This window comes from Pollachius pollachius (assembly GCF_949987615.1).
Source record: "Pollachius pollachius genome assembly, chromosome: 5".
NCBI classification, from domain to species: domain Eukaryota; kingdom Metazoa; phylum Chordata; class Actinopteri; order Gadiformes; family Gadidae; genus Pollachius; species Pollachius pollachius.
The window spans coordinates 7,201,780-7,219,279 of NC_136938.1; the positions used below are offsets into that span (position 1 = coordinate 7,201,780).

At 45.7% G+C, this 17,500-nt stretch overlaps 3 protein-coding genes across 3 annotated transcripts in view; 2 read left to right on the top strand and 1 right to left on the bottom strand.

Annotated features, from left to right (window-relative positions):
- The window catches only part of drc4 (dynein regulatory complex subunit 4), a gene marked incomplete at its 3' end in the record, with an annotated part of 3,969 nt that extends 898 nt beyond the window's left edge, over window positions 1-3,071 (top strand). The window contains exons 4-11 of the mRNA XM_079736580.1: window positions 192-398; window positions 585-639; window positions 759-964; window positions 1,279-1,446; window positions 1,679-1,765; window positions 1,995-2,204; window positions 2,773-2,838; window positions 2,922-3,071. Of these exons, the coding sequence (XP_079592706.1) occupies window positions 192-398; window positions 585-639; window positions 759-964; window positions 1,279-1,446; window positions 1,679-1,765; window positions 1,995-2,204; window positions 2,773-2,838; window positions 2,922-3,071 (1,149 nt within the window). The remainder of the gene's footprint in view (window positions 1-191; window positions 399-584; window positions 640-758; window positions 965-1,278; window positions 1,447-1,678; window positions 1,766-1,994; window positions 2,205-2,772; window positions 2,839-2,921) is intronic.
- Window positions 3,072-3,896: 825 nt separating this feature from the next.
- mthfsd (methenyltetrahydrofolate synthetase domain containing) lies at window positions 3,897-10,560 on the top strand. Its single transcript, XM_079737355.1, has 8 exons — window positions 3,897-4,035; window positions 4,172-4,275; window positions 4,914-5,027; window positions 5,239-5,352; window positions 5,454-5,544; window positions 7,872-7,984; window positions 8,100-8,225; window positions 9,310-10,560. Exons 1-8 carry the CDS (start codon window positions 4,008-4,010, stop codon window positions 10,123-10,125), a joined length of 1,506 nt encoding a protein of 501 aa, XP_079593481.1. The 5' UTR covers window positions 3,897-4,007; the 3' UTR covers window positions 10,126-10,560.
- A 2,380-nt stretch (window positions 10,561-12,940) lies between these two features.
- foxf1 (forkhead box F1) lies at window positions 12,941-17,195 on the bottom strand. Its single transcript, XM_079737064.1, has 2 exons — window positions 15,943-17,195; window positions 12,941-14,350 (listed from the first exon to the last, which is right to left on the bottom strand). Exons 1-2 carry the CDS (start codon window positions 16,919-16,921, stop codon window positions 14,187-14,189), a joined length of 1,143 nt encoding a protein of 380 aa, XP_079593190.1. The 5' UTR covers window positions 16,922-17,195; the 3' UTR covers window positions 12,941-14,186.
- Between the last annotated feature and the right edge of the window lie 305 nt (window positions 17,196-17,500).

Below are 17,500 nucleotides of genomic sequence, written 5' to 3' on the forward strand. Positions count from 1 at the left end.
TTGACACACACACACACACACACACACACACACACACACACACACACACACACACACACACACACAGAATTAAACTTTTTCATTTCTTTCATGTAATAGATCAAGCCTCTTCATATGCTTCATTTACTACAATAAATACATGAGTCAACACGTACAATCCCCCCCTCAATGAAGCATGTGTGTTGGTTCAGGTGTACAAGCAGAAGGTGAAGCACCTGCTGTACGAGCACCAGAACACCATCTCCGAGCTGAAGGCAGAAGGTGTGGTGGCCACCAAATTGATGGAGGGCGAGCATGGAGGCCTGGAGAGTGAGCTTCGCAAGGGTGTGCGTGCTCTCAAGGTGGATCTCAAGGAGCAGGAGCTGGCCAACGAGAACGCCATCAGAGACCTCAAACTGGTGAGCATGCAGTGACTGTGGAGCATGGAGTGACTGGGAAGCCTACAGTGACTGGGGAGCATATAGTGACTGGTGAGCAAAAAGTGAATGGGGAGCATGCAATGACTGGTTAGCATACAGTTAGTATTGTTTTTCCTTTTCAGCGCTGCAAACAAACATCTAAAAATAATACTTTTATTTCAACAGAAAAATGATGAAGAACTGACTGGAATTAGAAAAGATTTTGAGCGGCAAGTCAGTGGTAGGTGACGTTTGTGTTTTTCCGGTGTGTAGGTGGCGTCCAGTTTGAAATTGTCTGATTTCTTATATTCCTCAAGCACAAAAGAATACATTCTCTTTCTGTTTGTACTGCTTGAGCAGAAGTCGAGGCCCTGTATGAGAAGAAGATGCGAGTGCTGCGGCTGGAGCAAGACCGCTTGAGGAAGAGTGACCTCCACGAAGTGGAAGCTCGCAAGAATGACCTCATCGCCACGCTGATGAAGAACCACGAGAAGGACTTCAGGGAGATCAAGAACTTCTACAACGACATCACACAGAACAACTTGGCTCTCATCCAGACCCTGAAGGTAGGAGCTACGATGTTGGGATGTAGCCCACGCCCAGCTAAAAGGATATGTGTTTGATCTTGGGATAAATAAAGTTGTCTGATTCTGAATCTGCCAGATGCCCAGCCTGGAGGCATGCCTAGCCCATACCTGCTTATTTTATAATAATGAATGTCAACTCTGCCACCTCGGTAGACCTAATACAGAAAAAGTAAATCACATGCATGCAGCTGAATTGCGTGTGGTTCAAGTCAGGACACACAATCGACACCACCACTAAGGCACTCACGATGCATTGTCCGCAGTGCATTGCTTTACACACGTTGTTTTCATAGGAACAAGTGGAAGAGATGAAGAGGAAGGAGGAAAAGACGGAGAAGAGGATGGCGGAGGTGATGGCACAGAACCGGCGGATGACAGAGCCCCTGCAGAGGACGAAAGAGGACGTGGCCGAGCTCCAGAAACAGCTGGCCCACTACGAGAAGGACAAAGCCTCTCTGGCGGTGTGTGTTTTCAACACTGAACTACATGTCTGACTGACCTTACATGAAGGAACATTTAGGGAGACTTGGGCCAGTCATGGAATTAGTTTAGCCAGTAATTCTATTTTCCAAATAAAAAAGACTGTGAGATAATTAGTTTTTTGATTTAATATGCTTCCGCGTTGCAATCGTCTTGTGTTGTGTCGTATCCGTGACAACCAGTGGCTAAATCGATGGTGTCACCTCTTGACAGAGTGCCAAAGCGCGTCTGAAGGTGGGAGAACAAGAAGCGAAAGATCTCAAATGGGAGCATGAGGTGCTGGAGCAGAGGTTCACCAAGGTAAGACACCACACTTTGTTGTTTTACTTTTTCTCTGACCCACTTTGATTCATTAACATACGTATAAAAAGAATGTCTGAGAAGTCTGAGAAACGTGAGGGATGGTTTCCAATACATCTGTGTTCCAACCAGAGGCTCAGATCTATTTTGAGGAGTCACGTCACAGATACAGATGATGGGGAAAGTGTGTGTTTACACGTGTCTCACCATGGGAACGCGTTTTGTACAGATCCAGGCGGAGAGGGATGAGCTGTACACAAAGTTCACCCAGGCCATCCAGGAGGTGCAGCAGAAGAGCGGCTTTAAGAACCTGCTGCTGGAGCGGAAGCTGACCGCCCTGACGGACTGCCTGGAGAAGAAGGAGGCCCAGCTCAACGAAGTGCTCTCTGCCAGCAACATGGACCCCATGGCCCTGGGCGTGGTCACACGCAAACTCGAGGTACGTTCATCTGTATTTTGTCTCTTCTACACGGCCAACTTCGCTAGCCTAAAGCGCCGGATGGTTCGTTGCACAGAACCATCCGGGAATTTGTCCTTGGATCTGTTTGCAAAAGGGCAGGCGCTTTCAAAAAGTACCAGGCAGGTGATCGGAAGAACCATCTGTCCATCACCGACCCGACGTATCACGTAGATCACGTAGTTCATCGTAGGATGCCGGTTGATTCGAACCGCTGTGGTGTGGCCACAAGCCTATAACTTGAAGACTGGCAGGATCGGTTCCGGCATTGTCGTGATTTCGCCAACCAAGCTGCACTGCAAGGTATCACCTTACAGTTGTGCCAAAGAATCTGTAGCCCTAAAGGAAACTGTGTAGGTCAGTAAATAGGTGTCGAGGTACACATGTACAGTATGCCTGTGGGCCTTCAGTGTTTTCCAACAAATAGGTAGACGTGATAAAGGGAAAGTAGTATTTGTCATCGGTGCAAAACAGTAGAAATGTGACCTATTTGTTTAGGTTTTTTTGAACGACGCGTGACGGAAAATTCTGCACATGTTTTTGCCCACAGGAAGTATTGGACTCCAAGAATATCGCCATCAAGGATCTGCAGTACGAGTTGGCCCGAACGTGCAAGGTGAGCCTTCCGTCGATACTACCAACATCGATACTGTTTGTTTGTGTTCGGCTCACCCTGAGCACGATCTCTGTTGTGCCCAGGCCCACAACGACCTGCTGAGGACCTACGAGGCCAAGCTGAGGGCCTTCGGGATCCCTGTGGAGGAGCTGGGCTTCACCCCCCTTGAGAGCACCCTGGCCGGGCAGACTCTGGGGCAGGGGCCGGCCGGCCTGGTCTCCCAGACCAAATGACCTCAAACTGTGTTGCTCTCTGATCTGCGATAGCTCAATTTATATTTATAAAGATTTGTATGTTTGCCTTTGTCCGATTTCCTGTGGCCTATGGATGTAAAATGAATGAAGAAACGGTACAGAAAAAAACAAAGAAATGTGTTCATAATACCCTTACAATAATTTTTGTTATCATACATTTTTATGTTTTTTTATTGAAAAGAAAAATCTAAAAAGCAATGCTTCCTGCAACAAAGAAAATAAGATTATATAGAGAGCGATGAATGTATTAGATGCAGGGGATTTGCGTAAGTATTTTTCAAACGTATATTTGATAATAAGGGCTGATTCGTATCACATCGTGCGTCAAACCCACTAGTAGGCCCATGATAGTTACAAAATGAAGAGGTGTTAAGCTGAGCAAGGCCTGCAGGTGGTGGTCAAGTACCTTTAGTCTACAGGTACCAGCCACGCTAGTGCAGAGGGTTGTGCTTTTACGGTTCAGTGCTATGATCCGATTTTCTGGGTCCCAAACTGCGGTTTATTACGATCCGTTTATGTCGAAAGTGCGCAACCAAAACTCAATGCAACTGAATAAAACCAAATACAGTTTTAATGAATGACAAAAATCACCAAAGACAATCATCAAACGTTCCTGCAGCGATATATATTCAACGTAATTCGGGGAAAGAAAAACAGTAATTGATTTTCCTTTAGGGCAGGATTATCTGTTTTGATGGGTGTTTTTGTGTGCGTGGATCGCATAACGGCAACATGGATTTAATTTAGCGAATTGCGAACGGATTGGTCTTCGTGGGCTTCCATACAACAAAAGCCCCAGACGAGCAGCTGTTGTTGCGATGTTTCCCAGCGTCTACTCGCACCACTCCTCTACTTAAATTACTTTTCTGGATCCCTGGAGAAAGTTATTAGTATCACCGACGAGCGCTGCGTAATATGGAGGCTGCTATAAAGATAAGCTCTGGTAAAATGTTTACGACGTTTTACGTCCTTAACACTCTAATTCCATCGCATGCCTGTGTATTAATGTCTAAAATAACGATTATTGCATTAAGTTGATCGATGCATATTATCAATAAACGTTTACCATTTAATTTCAGGCGCCACAAAATGGGACATTCGACAGAAAGTTTGGGACCATATCGAAGAAAATAACCTCGCAAACTTCCCGAGGCCTGTTCACAACCGTATTCCCAATTTCAAGGTAATGCATCTCATTTCACTAGCCGTACAATACTACGGCTAAAACCTGGTTACGGTCGTTGAATGTGTAGATCAATCACTAAACGTGGGCCCTCACGGTCCCATAGTATGTAATCTAGTTCACCTCTTGGGTCTACGCTGAAGAGGTGGCACGAAAGTATACAGAAAACACCTCTCTGCGGGGTTCATCTGGTGGGGACAAGAAACTTTTTAACTGCGATGGGATAACGGGAATTGAACCACAATACCGTGGCTAATTTTGATTAATCTCTTATAAAAAAAGACGACGGATCATACTAACGTCGAGTGCATGTTTTGGATGTACTTGATTCAATTTGGATTTCATATACCAAAAGCCGGATTAGTGAACGCCAATGGTATAGCTTTGAATGTATAAATTGTATTCAAGATCTTTTATTGATTGGTTTTCTCTGCATGTGTGCAACACTCTATGGCCGCGGCGTGCTAGGGCGCAGTTGAAGCCTGTGACAGGCTGACGGCCCTTGAGGAATTCAAGTCTAGCCACACCGTCAAAGTTAACCCTGACAGACCGCAGCAGCAGGCACGCTTTGTCACACTGGACGTAAGTTCCTGCCACATACTTTCTGCTCCCTCTTGTCCACACCCTCCTCCATGCAGGGGGCCTTCAGCGCCTGTGCCAGGGTCACTGGGCTTGAGGCCTTCACCGAGACAGCTGAGGTGAAAGTGGATCCTGACAAGCCTTTGGAGGGCGCACGGCTGGAAGTGCTACAGGTAGTTGTAGTCCATGTGTGGGTGAAAAGGCCTCTAGAAGCTACAGACGATGGCCCGCTCACGACTGTTGAATTTCCACAAACTATAGTTCGGAACCACCAGTTTTTTGTATTTATAAATATTTCTTCAGTCTTTATGTTTTATTTTTAACATTAACCAGTGGACATTTAATGTTCACCAAGCACATATCTGCTTCTTTATCTCTTTTAAGGCAAAGAAAACGCTGTTGGTGCCCACCCCCCGTCTTCGCGCCGGTCTCTTCAACAAGATCACCCCCCCAGAGGGGGCCAGCAAAGAGCAGCTGCGTGTGTGCTCCACATCCCAGGTTCGTTTTCAAGCTAGCTCTGGTTTAGCTAGCTTGAGAAATGCAATCATCACATATCATGCGTAATGTGACTCTCCGGTTAACTGTGCGTCTGTCTGCAGGGCGTGAAGGAGTTCAGCGTGCCGGTTGGCCTGGACGCCAAGGTGAAGGTGGACCTGGTTGTGGTTGGCTCTGTGGCCGTCTCTGAGAAAGGTGAGAGCCACCGCACTAGCTCTGAGATATTGGTATAATCCGAAACGCTGGTTTATTAGCCAGCAAAAGGGGAAAAAGATGGGCCATAGGACCAAGTGTCAAGCACTAACAATTGTTAGGTTAACCAAAGATAGCCAGGATAAGGAGCCACATGATGAAAATTAGTATTTTTTTAAAGTAAGGACGTACAATAAGTGCGTACATTAGGGCCATGACCAGGCAAACCTTCATCTGTAATCTCAGTAGCAACACAACTATTTCTATGTTGAGAACTAATGTTGTTGGGAAGGAAAAATCATCTCCTTTTGCAAAGGCCAGCATATAAACTGGGTGGTTTGTGAAACCGGCTCAGGTCCCTTTAGCATTTAACTGACAGTCAACGCCAGAGTCACGCCATGGTTCTCTCTGGTGTCCACAGGACTGCCCCACCGTCATGGAGCGTGTTAGCCTGGAACCATGGGCCCTGTTATCCTTTGGGGAATGTTGGAGAGGCTCTGTGCACTTGGGCGCGTAGTTGCAGACCCACTTCATACCCTCATAAGTGCAGTCTATCTGCACTTACTCACAACATGCCGTTGATGCCAATGAACCAAGCTAAGGGTTCCAGGAACATGACCCCCAGGGTTGACCCAGTCGCCTGCTGGGCAGCCTCAACCCTGGAATATACACTGCCGTTCAGAAGATCGGGTCACCCAGACAATTTCATGTTTGCCATGAATACTCGCACTATTATTCAACAGTTTTCAGCTGGGCTCACCTAATTGCACAAGGGTTTCCTAATCATCAATTTGCATTTTAACACGATTACTTAAATCAATGTACCGTTAGAACACAGGAGTGATGGTTGCTGGAAATGGGCCTCTGTAAACGATCGATTATCTAACGAAAATCAGCCGTTTCCAGCTAGAATAGTCATTCACCACATTAACAACGTCTAAACTGTATTTCTGATTAATTTAATTTTGTCTTCATCGAAAAAAACAGTGTTTTATTTATTTTTTTAATGAGGACATTTCTAAGTAACCCCAAACTTTGAACCGAAGTGTATATTGGCCTCTTTTGACATGTGTTTGTTTGTATATATTTATTATGAATATCATGTTTATTTTTGTATAGGGCTAAGAGATTGTGACATCACATCGTAGTGACCACCTCGATTACCAAAGCATTGGAGCTTAGGAATGTTATTGGTAGTGATGGTGCTTTTCTCATTGTTTAGTAATTTAACGTGCAATTATTTGTTATTATGGAGGGACATTGTTGTGTTTCTCGAGACGTTGACGAGAACAAAGTTTTGATTAGCCTGGGGTTTGCTAAGTTTACGTTTTTTAAGGATTATCACAAAATGGTGGACTATTGCCCACAATAAAAAATCTAATTGTGATGTATAAGCCCTGCATATGACATTTTGACCAGGAGTTTGATTATTTATTTCCTGGTAGTTGATAGTTGTTGACAGGTTGTCAACAACGACTACACCAGTAGTAGATGTCTTGCCAGGGAGGAGAAATAGTACCTCGGATGGCCTGACTATGATCTAGTTTCAAGGCTGGAGTGAGACACATTAGAGGCACTTCGAGGTTTGGTGATTTCCACTGATGCAGGACTTTTGTTACATGGCACCCCACACAAATGCATTCATTAGGACGTCCACCCAGTGCTCACATTGGGCACTCCTTGCAAGCTCTCCATGGTTAACTTCTCCTCCTGTCCCGAGATAAGGAAACCATCTCCATATGTCCGAATGGGCTTTTCTGTCTTGGAGCATTGGAATTCAAGTCCCAATCAGAGCTGTCCTGGAATAGGGTCAGTGGCTGTTTAGGTTGGGGGGGGGGGGGTCATGGTTGTACCAGAACCATGTACATGTACCATGGGACTATACCAAAACACTCACTGCACTGTTCAATGGACGATTCATAGAAACAGAGTTCTGGTCTACTGGTTGAATAATTTATTATATTATTGATTTTCATGCTTTGTTTAGTTTGTTAGTACATGGCCGTTGTAGCAGTTGGTTTGTTTGTGTTAGGGTTAAAAGGCTATTCCTTTGGATTGTTCGGGGGTTATGCTAAAAGCACGATTTTAAACACCATAGGAATAAGTATGTGTTTTTTCCCTGCTATGCTAATATTTGCACGTGTCAGCAGTTATTTTTGGAATCTCTTAACAAATTTTACAGTTGACTTACATGAAATATTTATATATTATCAGCTTAATAAAATATTCACTGCACATATTGACCTGGAGTGACGCCTCAGCATTCCATTATGCTGTGTTGAAAATAAATTTCTGCTTCCTAACCTCTCTGGGGACTCCCACTCCGACAGGTTATCGGATAGGGAAAGGAGAGGGCTATGCAGACATGGAGTACGGCATGATGGTCTCAATGGGAGCTGTGACGGCGTCCACTGTGGTGATTACGATCGTCCACGACTGTCAGGTCAGTGTTTCATCTTTAAGCATTTTTCCGATTTTCCTAAATGCAAACTAGAAGCTGTCTGTGAGCATTGGTCCGAGCCGGATGTTGACTAGCATTGTGTGGCTCGTCTTCACAGGTTGTGGACTTCTCAGAGGAACTGGTCGAACCGCACGACCTCACTGTGGACTACATCCTCACCCCCACTAGAGTCATCAAGACCGACTGCCTCCTCCCCAAACCCGAGGGGATCATCTGGTCAAAGGTAGTCGCAATTGTTATCGACACGATGTGTAATTCTATGTCTGACCGCTAGAGGACAGTCAGCTCCTTCCAAAGCACAATGAACGAGAGGCCAACGATAGCCCTCCTACCATAACCCCTCCCTCCCGAAAGCAAATTATATCCACAACATTGTTGAGGACTTTAAAATGCCACAATGAATACCAGCTTCATGTATCAACTACCACGGTTGGAAATCACTCTTGATTTTGCGATGTATGGCGTGGTTTAAAAAAATCGAGCCGGCCGTAGAAAATATAATTTATTGATTTTAAATATCTTCATCATGCGAATCGGACAACATAAAATGCAGAAGAGAGAAGTTTCAAAAATGAATACAAATGTGTTGCTTTTCTCAAGGGTTTGACGATCCACAATTATCAGAGGTTGAAAAGAAGAGTATGATCCAGAGCGGGTCAACGTTTTATTTTATAGATGTCTTTATCGTTTAAATAATGTATTTTACACAATGTAGCCTGACTCTTGAGTTGTCTACGTGAGTCCCTTAAGACGTCTCAGTGAACCGGACCCAGTGACCTTCCAGGCAGGAAGGCCATGTCTGCTCATCAAAGGCCCTGCGTGGCAGCAGGCTAGGCTCTGCCGGGGCCGGTGGAAGTACGGGTCAGAAAGGACCACGCTATAAACAATGGCGGCATATATCCTTTACAGCCCCGGCCGCTATCAAAGTCCTCCCGCTCCCTGTTTAAAGAATGAAGGAGCACTCTCTATTTTTACCTGCAAGGAAAGTGAAAAATTCCACTGACTGGACGCATGTGTAGTCTCAACAGCCCAGTCCAGAAGAGGGAGGAAAGAAAAGCTGTATCCGTGGTTGTTGGTTCATATTTTTGTTGTTTTTGTTATGGTTTCATTGTATTTCCATCGTTTTTAATAATGCGTTTTTACAACACGTGTTTCTCGTGGCATGCTTTAATAAAAAAGTCCAATATCCCTTCACATGTTCCCTTCACACCAAGCATTAGGGCGCTAGTTACGTAGCCTCGATCCCCTGCGGTTGGTGGCTAAAGGCTGCTAGTGCCCAGTGAGCCCACACTGTTCTCTGTCCCCAGCTCAACAAGTACATGCTGGAGAAGATCCCCGTCCTGAAGAAGCTGCGGGCCCTGGAGCTTGCGGCCGGCAAGGAGGTGGTGCTGGGGCCCGAGCCCCCCACCGTGGAGCCCGGGAGGGGTACAAGAGGCGGAGACCCCCAGGGCGAGGGCCTGAGGCCCAGGAGACACGGCAGGCCACGGCCGAGGCGGAACACCCAGCGGGACTCCGACGGGGAACCCCGACGGGAGGGCCTGGGGGGCAACGATGAGGCCGCACCGAGGCCCCGACGCCGGCCGGCTCGGGTGCGGAGGGAAGGGGGCCGGGGGGACAACCAGGCCAACGGCAGCGAGGAGGGCCGGGAGAAAGTGAGAGGGGAGCGCCGGGGACGGAGCTGGAGGGGCAGCGCGGGAGAGGGCGGGAGGGAGAGGAAGGGGAAAGAGGGGGAGGAGGGGGAGGAAGGTACGGAGGGCGAACACGGCCCCCCGTCCAACGTGACCACGGTGTATCTGGGGGGCATCCCCGCAGGCCTGCGGGTCAGCGAGTTGAAGACGGCCCTGCGGGAGAAGGAGGCGCTCCCGCTGAGACTCACCTGGCAGGGGGCTCAGCACCGGGCCTTCCTGGACTACGGGGACCCCAACGCCGCCGACCAGGCCATGGAGGCCCTCCAGGGGCTCTCCCTGAACGGCCAGAGCCTGCACGCCGAGCTGGCCAAGAACCAGCGGGGGGGCCGGAGGGCCGGCCCCTCCAGGAGCAGACCCCGGTCCAGGCCGGACTCCCGCACCAAGGCCGAGCCCAACGATGATTCTGGGGAGCCTCAGAAGGAGGAGATGGAGTAGAAGGAGGTCCCCTCTGTGCGCTGGTGTTGGGGGGATAAACAGGTGTTTTGTAGGACTTGTTATCTGAGCCTCTGTATTAACTGCCAATTGTGATAGGTATAACAAACTGATTGTTCATTTCAGCTTGCTGCTTTAGAGTATATGTTGGCTTATTAGCAGTGTTTTCGTTTCAACTCGCCGGCACGTACGTGGACCTGTTGGTCTGCGTGTGTGCGTCTTTGGGCAGAGTTGTCATTTTTTTCCCCCTTCTTGAAAGTGTTTTAATACATTGTGTTAGGACCGTGCGTGACTGAGTGCAGTTATGTTCTCAGTCACGCCGGGGTAACTGTTGAGATAAGCTAATCCGAACGACCGAAATTGAGCAAATAACAGAAAAAAAAAACAGACTTTTCCATCCATTTCTGAGATTAAAGGAGTGTTATTAGTGTATGTGTGTGTGTGTGTATATATATATATATATATATATATATATATATATATATATATATATATATATATATATATATATATATATATATATACATATACACTAAATAACGACCTTCTAACAACTGTTTTTGACTCTAACTGAAATTATTGATAGGTCTTGCATGTAAAACAATGTTGTGTATTGTAAACATATGCATTATTTTGTATTCTAATTAAACATTTCCGAACTTCAAATTTTTTTTTTCTGTATTCATTTTAAATGTGACTATCCACTAAATTATATAAATGAATTGCTTTGAGGCGGGATTCCACTGTATTTAACGTATTTGACATCTTGAGATAAACGTATTTAGCGAGTGCGATGGTACTCAAATCCCACATTCAGTTCATTCAGTTCTGCTCCGGTAAGCCTCCACCCATTGGTAGCCCTTAGGGAGGGCATGGAGGACATATCTTCTGCACATTTTGAAATGATCCATTCGGTCCAGCCTCTCTTTTAGGGTTGCACTCACTTTCCCTTCCTGAATAAAATCATAAAACGATTAATTTTGGTTAAAGCATGTGGTACACATTTTAAAAATATACAATTATAATAATGAAAAATATATAAAATATGAAAGGGACATTTATAAAGGTTGTGCATTAACTACTTCACCCGTCCACTCTATTCGATGCATTTAATTACCATTCACAGCGAGGTCAATAAACAGTTTTCTAATACGACAGCGAGACCAGACGAAAGAGACACCAGAGGGAAGAGACCAACCAAAACCAGAGGAGAGAGAAAAACGAAGACAGAAGACACGGTTGCAGCTGTTCCTTAAAAAATCTTTAGATCAGTTGTATTAATAAATTGCCTATTTGTCAGCCATGTCCTACCCATTAAGGTACAATGGTTTGGTTTAACACCATTAGTCCTGTCCCACCAAATGTGCTCAAGCCAAGCCATTAGTTAGGGTCTTGTGCGGATTTGAACCGCATCTCCAAATCTCAACAGCAGTGACATTTAGCAGAGCTTCCATTTTGTCTGTGGCGTCCAAACTCTCTGGTGGTATTGGTTAACAGGGGAGATGGTGTCAAAAGGATCTGCTTTGAATCCGCCTGCGAGGAGATCCGCTCACAATTCCAACTAATCAGATTGGATTACAGCACTCGTATTGAACCCCCGAACATAACGATTTCATTGCACTGTTTATGCACTGCCGCTTGACATTTCGTAGATTGCAGCGTGTGTACCCTGCCTGTTCTGCATGCCTGCTTGGCCGCTGCGTTTTCTTGTCCCAGTAAGGCCTGGCTCACGCTGAAGGATGAGAACATTGCCTGTCTGCTTCCAAAGAGCAGAGCCCACAGGCTTTTTATGGACCTGTCATCCTGGCCAGGCCGGGGAGCAGCTGGAGTGCCCCGCTGGAATCTCACCCCCTCGACCGCGACCAGAGCCCTGCGCCCCAGCTAATGGTCATCATTTGGTTAATGCGCGCTCCCATGTTCAGCGCGTCTTTACGCTGTAGCCCACCTGTGCACGCTGGACTATTCATCCTAGTGGGATCTGGATCCTGGGGTCAGACAGTGGTCATGCTGGGAGATAATGAGGCTAAACACACACAATGCAAAACATGTCATGGATAAAGGATTTCTTTTTCCGGAACACTTTTTGGTGGATGGGAATTGATTAAGTAGGCTATAGGCGCGTCTCGGTGGGACAATGTGACCAAGACAGTGAATTATTCGTATGGTGGTAAAAAAAGAGGCAATACATCTCTGCCTACTGGGTTCCTGCAAGGGCACACCTGTCGGTGCTAGTTATAGGCTCGTCTTTCCAGTCAGAAAATGACATTTAAAGGAATTATATGTGATGTAAAATTCATGCGTAATCTTTTTGCAGCCTAATATATATGGTCTTGCCGATGACATTTTCCCTTAAGATTGTGAACCTCGAAAATAAATGAAGAAAACTGTTTTAAATTAAGCAGTACACTGTGGCCTTTTCCTTGACGTGGTTTTAATTAATACTATCTCTGTAAGGGCTTGTCTATTTGCTCATTTATTTAACTTTTATGCGCCTCCAAACATGAGATCACATTTGTAAAAAATAAATGTGTTTAGAAAGTTTAATCGGCATTGCATTAGGCTGTGTTAAATATATTTGATCCCACTAGTTTCTATATCTTTGCCTTGGAGATATATAGGCCTAAACATTTGCAGGATTATGAAGATGGAAAGAAAAATATTGAATAAATAGGTGACGGCTGTATACAAAATAATCGTTGCTGACTGTTCATCAATATGCGCCCCACATTTAGGGCAAGGCCTTTGAATTGTTGACGCTTAATTGGAAAATACATTCTAATTAGAAACGGGAGACTGTATTTGAGTTTTACACGTTTTTATTTCATGTCTACATCAATGAATTATAATTAATAATATGGGTTTTAAATCAAATTGTAATGTTAGGTCTATTTGCATCAATAGGCAGGGCCAGCCATGTGGCAATAGTGTAAAAGCACAGTCGCTACAATGTGTATTGGCGTTTTTCTTTTCCTTCTGTGTCACCGCCAAAAACACAGACCTGAGTCTTTGGGTTTCATCATGTCATGAGCCCATAGTTGAGAGACAGGAATCAGTCGGATAATGTGAAGATTGAGTTTTACTTTCTAGACTAAACTGCATACCACAAATCCTTACCTTCATAGTGTGTTTTTGCATAGACTGAAAAAAATGCATAGACTGGCCTGTCCTAAAGACCCTCTAATATTAATGATCCTAACATATACTTACAGTGCTGAAAAAAACGGCCGTCTACATACAACAAAGACAACGTAACAGTGCTTACATTATTTCTTTGATTTTCATTTTAAAACAAATAAGTAAGCGTTCTGACAAATATTGCCAATAAAGCATATATTCTTGGTCAACTCGCCTAAAGTTAGAATATATAGGCGTAGAAAATAAATAAAACGTTGCGCTAATAGGTTATATTCTAAAAAGTGCCTTCATCTTTTTACACAATATATGTTGTCCGATAGTTACTGTTCATTGCACTTTCTTTTTTTTACGCTACTTTTGAATCCAAAATATAGACTCAATGCAGTCGGCCTAAGAAAAGTACATATTCTAAAGATAAAGGGAAATGTGCATTTACATGGATTGGAGGATCCTATACATCTGACGCGTGGAGAGTGGTATTCATCCGCCAGCAGAACTAGTACCAAACGGCAGCTGGACCCACTTTCTGCCATCGGACGGGTGGATCATATGTGTGTGTGTGTGTGTGTGCGTGTGCGGGTGCGAGTGCGAGTGTGTGTGTGTGTGTGTGTGTGTGTGTGTGTGTGTGTGTGTGTGTGTGTGTGTGTGTGTGTGTGTGTGTGTGTGTGTGTTAGCCCCAGTGCCAGTCTGTTTTCTGAACTACGTGGGGAATAGGAGAGTCCAGAAAACAGTACACAAGTAGTCCAGTCCGTTTTCCACAAGTTGTTTATCACAGTGTGCGTTTTCCTGGACGGGGGGAGGGAGGGGGGCGTGTGTTTTGGTAGTTTTTTTTCGCAGAGAATTGTCTTTTTCCACTTCAATTCCTGCTGCTGGTTAAGTCTGCCTTGGCTTTAAAATCAATTATGGTCCGCGGAATGGCCGCCGTCCCGTTACATGACGCAGGGCTTGATGTCCTGGTAGGAGACCTGCTGGTGGTGGTAGTAGGAGCCGCTGCTCGGAGAGTGCATGGCTGAGGACGTCATGGCGTTGAACGAGAACACGAACTCCTTTCGGTCACACATGCTGGGGGACTGGGAATGGTACCGTGGAATACCTGAAGAGAGGAGAGAGAACGCGTCTTTACATTGTTTTGGTCGATTTTATAGGCCTGAATACAAATACTGGAAATCTGGAAGATGGTTAGAAAGGAAATTACGCACAGGCACCTTATTATGGGATAGGCGCACAACTATTGCCTATTCAATCAGTATTTGTATCACCGTTTAAACTGCAGCCTCCATGTAGGCCTGGTAATCAACGTCTCATAAGCACCTCTAGGACACGGGGCCTATGATGGATTATTTAATAAACGTAGCGGACCAATACAGACAACAAACAAATAATAAACATAAGATGAAAAACAATAATACACGCCTACAGAGATTAAGACGGCGACGAAGGTATAAAATATAACTGTTCATTGCGGATTATAAGGGTCTATATTTGTTTTACTCTTGTTTTTACTAATTTTATTTTAAAACATGACTACTCATTGAACTAACATACAATTAATCTGATGAGGTTTAATAATTTGGCTTTACTATGAATAAACTACCCGTTGGGTTTAACGGTATAAAACACGCAAATTTAACAGCCAATGACTTAATCCTACTTCTCCCTTCAAACGTGTGTCGTCCTATTCCAGATTCTACGGCCCTTGAGCAATCCTCTCGTTTTTATTTCCAATGCTGCTGCGGGTTCACGATTCGGACCCCATACCATATGAACACCATATGACTTGGTCCAAATTGACTGGAAGCGGTCTGTAAGAGGGTTGGATAGCCCATAATTGAGAGTGGTCTGTTTGCACGCTAATCCCGAAGGGCCCCATGGAGCCCTGGGGCCAGGCAGCCTGGCTCCACCCGCCTCCGAGAGGGCCTTACGGCGATGTGTGCTTCCGAGTATAAAACTGTCTGAAGGGTTCTGGGTGAAATAAAAGCCGCCGATTTGGATCTATTGAGAAGCTTTTCACTTATCCATTCAGTTCAGTTAATATTAAAACAAATAGCGAAACGCCAACACAGCCTGTTGGTAACACACTGAATGGGGTTTCTTCAGTATGTAACACATTGAATGCTGTTTCTTCAGTATGTAACACACTGAATGGGGTTTCTTCAGTATGTAACACACTGAATAGTGTGTCTTCAGTAACACACTGAATCGGGTTTCTAAGTAAGTATGTGACTCGATGAACTTGGCTTATTCAGTATATGTAACACACTGAACTGGGTTTCTATGTCACCCTGTTTTATTAAAAGGAGAATGCAGCTGTTTTTTTTTTTCTATCATTGCTGACTGTTAGAATAGGCTATATCAGGCTGCAATTAAATGTGTGTTGTGCTACACAACCCGTTGACATGCGACAAAGTGGAGCACATTTGTAATTCCCTTGGTTAAAACTTGTCTTTTAAAATAACTGAAGAAAGTTTACGCAAAAATACTACGTTTTCTTTTGCTCAATGTTTGGGTTGTCAATGAAAGGTTTTTCACTGACGTTATTTAATTCTAAACGTTTGTCAATGTAGGCCATTTTCATAACACAATTTGATCTCACACTCTATAATCAATAGTCAATGTTTTTTTTACAGTCATTCCCTCGATCCACCTGCAATTTGAGATTAAGGATAAATGATCGTCCGCCCATACCTTGTAGATCCGTACTGTGGCCGTTCTGGTGGAGATAAGGCTGCTCTATTGAGTGCGCTGGCAGGCTTGGCTGCAGCGGGTTCGTCCCGGGGTTACACGGAGACAACGGCTGCTGCTTGATGTAAGAGCCTCCGTTATTGAGCGAGGCCGAGGGGTTTGGGGCCCAGGCCGAGGCTGAGCTGGAGTACACGGAGTGGGGGTCCATCACTCCCCCGCCGTTAAGCAGCGGGGATCCGGAATTGTCGTGGTGGGAATAGTCACCCCCGGTGGATCCCGTGCAGCTGCCCATGTAGGAATGCCCGCTGTTGGCTGACAAGTGGGACATGGAGTGCCCGGACAGACCCATGCCCTCCATGTTACCTGCCAAATGTCCGTTCATCATCCCGATCCCGCTGTCCAGGGACAGGCTGTTTGGCGGGCAAGAGAGGCCCCCACCGCCGCCCTGGAAGTTGTAGGACTCGGGGATGTGGTTGAAGCCCAGGCCGTTCATCATGCTGTACATGGGTTTCAGAGCCTGGCACTTGCGCCTGAAGCCCCTCGGCCTTCTTCTGAACGAACCCTCTTCGAACATGAACTCACTGGCCGGGTCGATAGTCCAGTAGTGGCCCTTGCCAGGCCGCCCGAGGCCCTTGGGCAGTTTAATGAAGCATTCATTCAGGGACAAATTGTGTCGCACGGAGTTCTTCCATCCCTGATACGAGCCCCTGAAAAACGGGAAGCGGCTCTGAAGGAACTGGTATATTTCGCTGAGCGTCAGTCGTTTTGTGGGAGAGCTCTGGATAGCCATGACTATCAGGGCTATGTAGGAGTACGGAGGTTTCTCTGGGCGACGGATCCCCGCGTTAGTCTTCTTGGGTTTCGTGGTGGACGAGGCGGTTTCCATCACCGCCGTCTGTCCGTGGGGCTTCTCCTGGGCCGACATGGGACTGCTCTGAGCAGGCGTCTGCGCTGGGGTCTGCTGCTGAACCTCTGCCGTCATGAGTAGCTGAGAGCTGCGTAATGACCAACTAAAACTCTTTTTTATATATATCGTATAGGCGACAGAAGCACAGGTCAAATGATAGTTCGACACACAGTATTAAATCCTATGTTTACGGTAGAGAAACTTTACGCACGAACCGTCTTAGCCAAGAGGGGATTTCCTTTTAAATACAATCCATATGCAGATCCGAATCGTGTCCAAAGCCTCATCAGCAGTGTCCAGAGCGAACTAAGAAACAGGACCGGGTCCGCCTCAGCCTTCAGTTGATATGTTCTCGTGGGTCCGAGCTCACTTTTTACTTATCTGTTGCAATCAGAGCATTCGAAGTTTGATGGGACGGCCAGTTTCTTGGCCGTCCCAGCAATAGGTTCCGCCCACGTCCCTCCCACTCCAGTGGTGGGCTGTTGCACGCACATCTGTCTGCCGTCAGGATTCAGGGAACCGTTTTTTTCTTCCTATCACACCGAACCAGTGCACATTTCTCTGGTACAAAAAGGCGGTATCGCACGCAGCAAGGTGCGTAATTTAATAATGAACTCGCAGTCACATATGTGGAATCACCAAGTGATCAGGAAC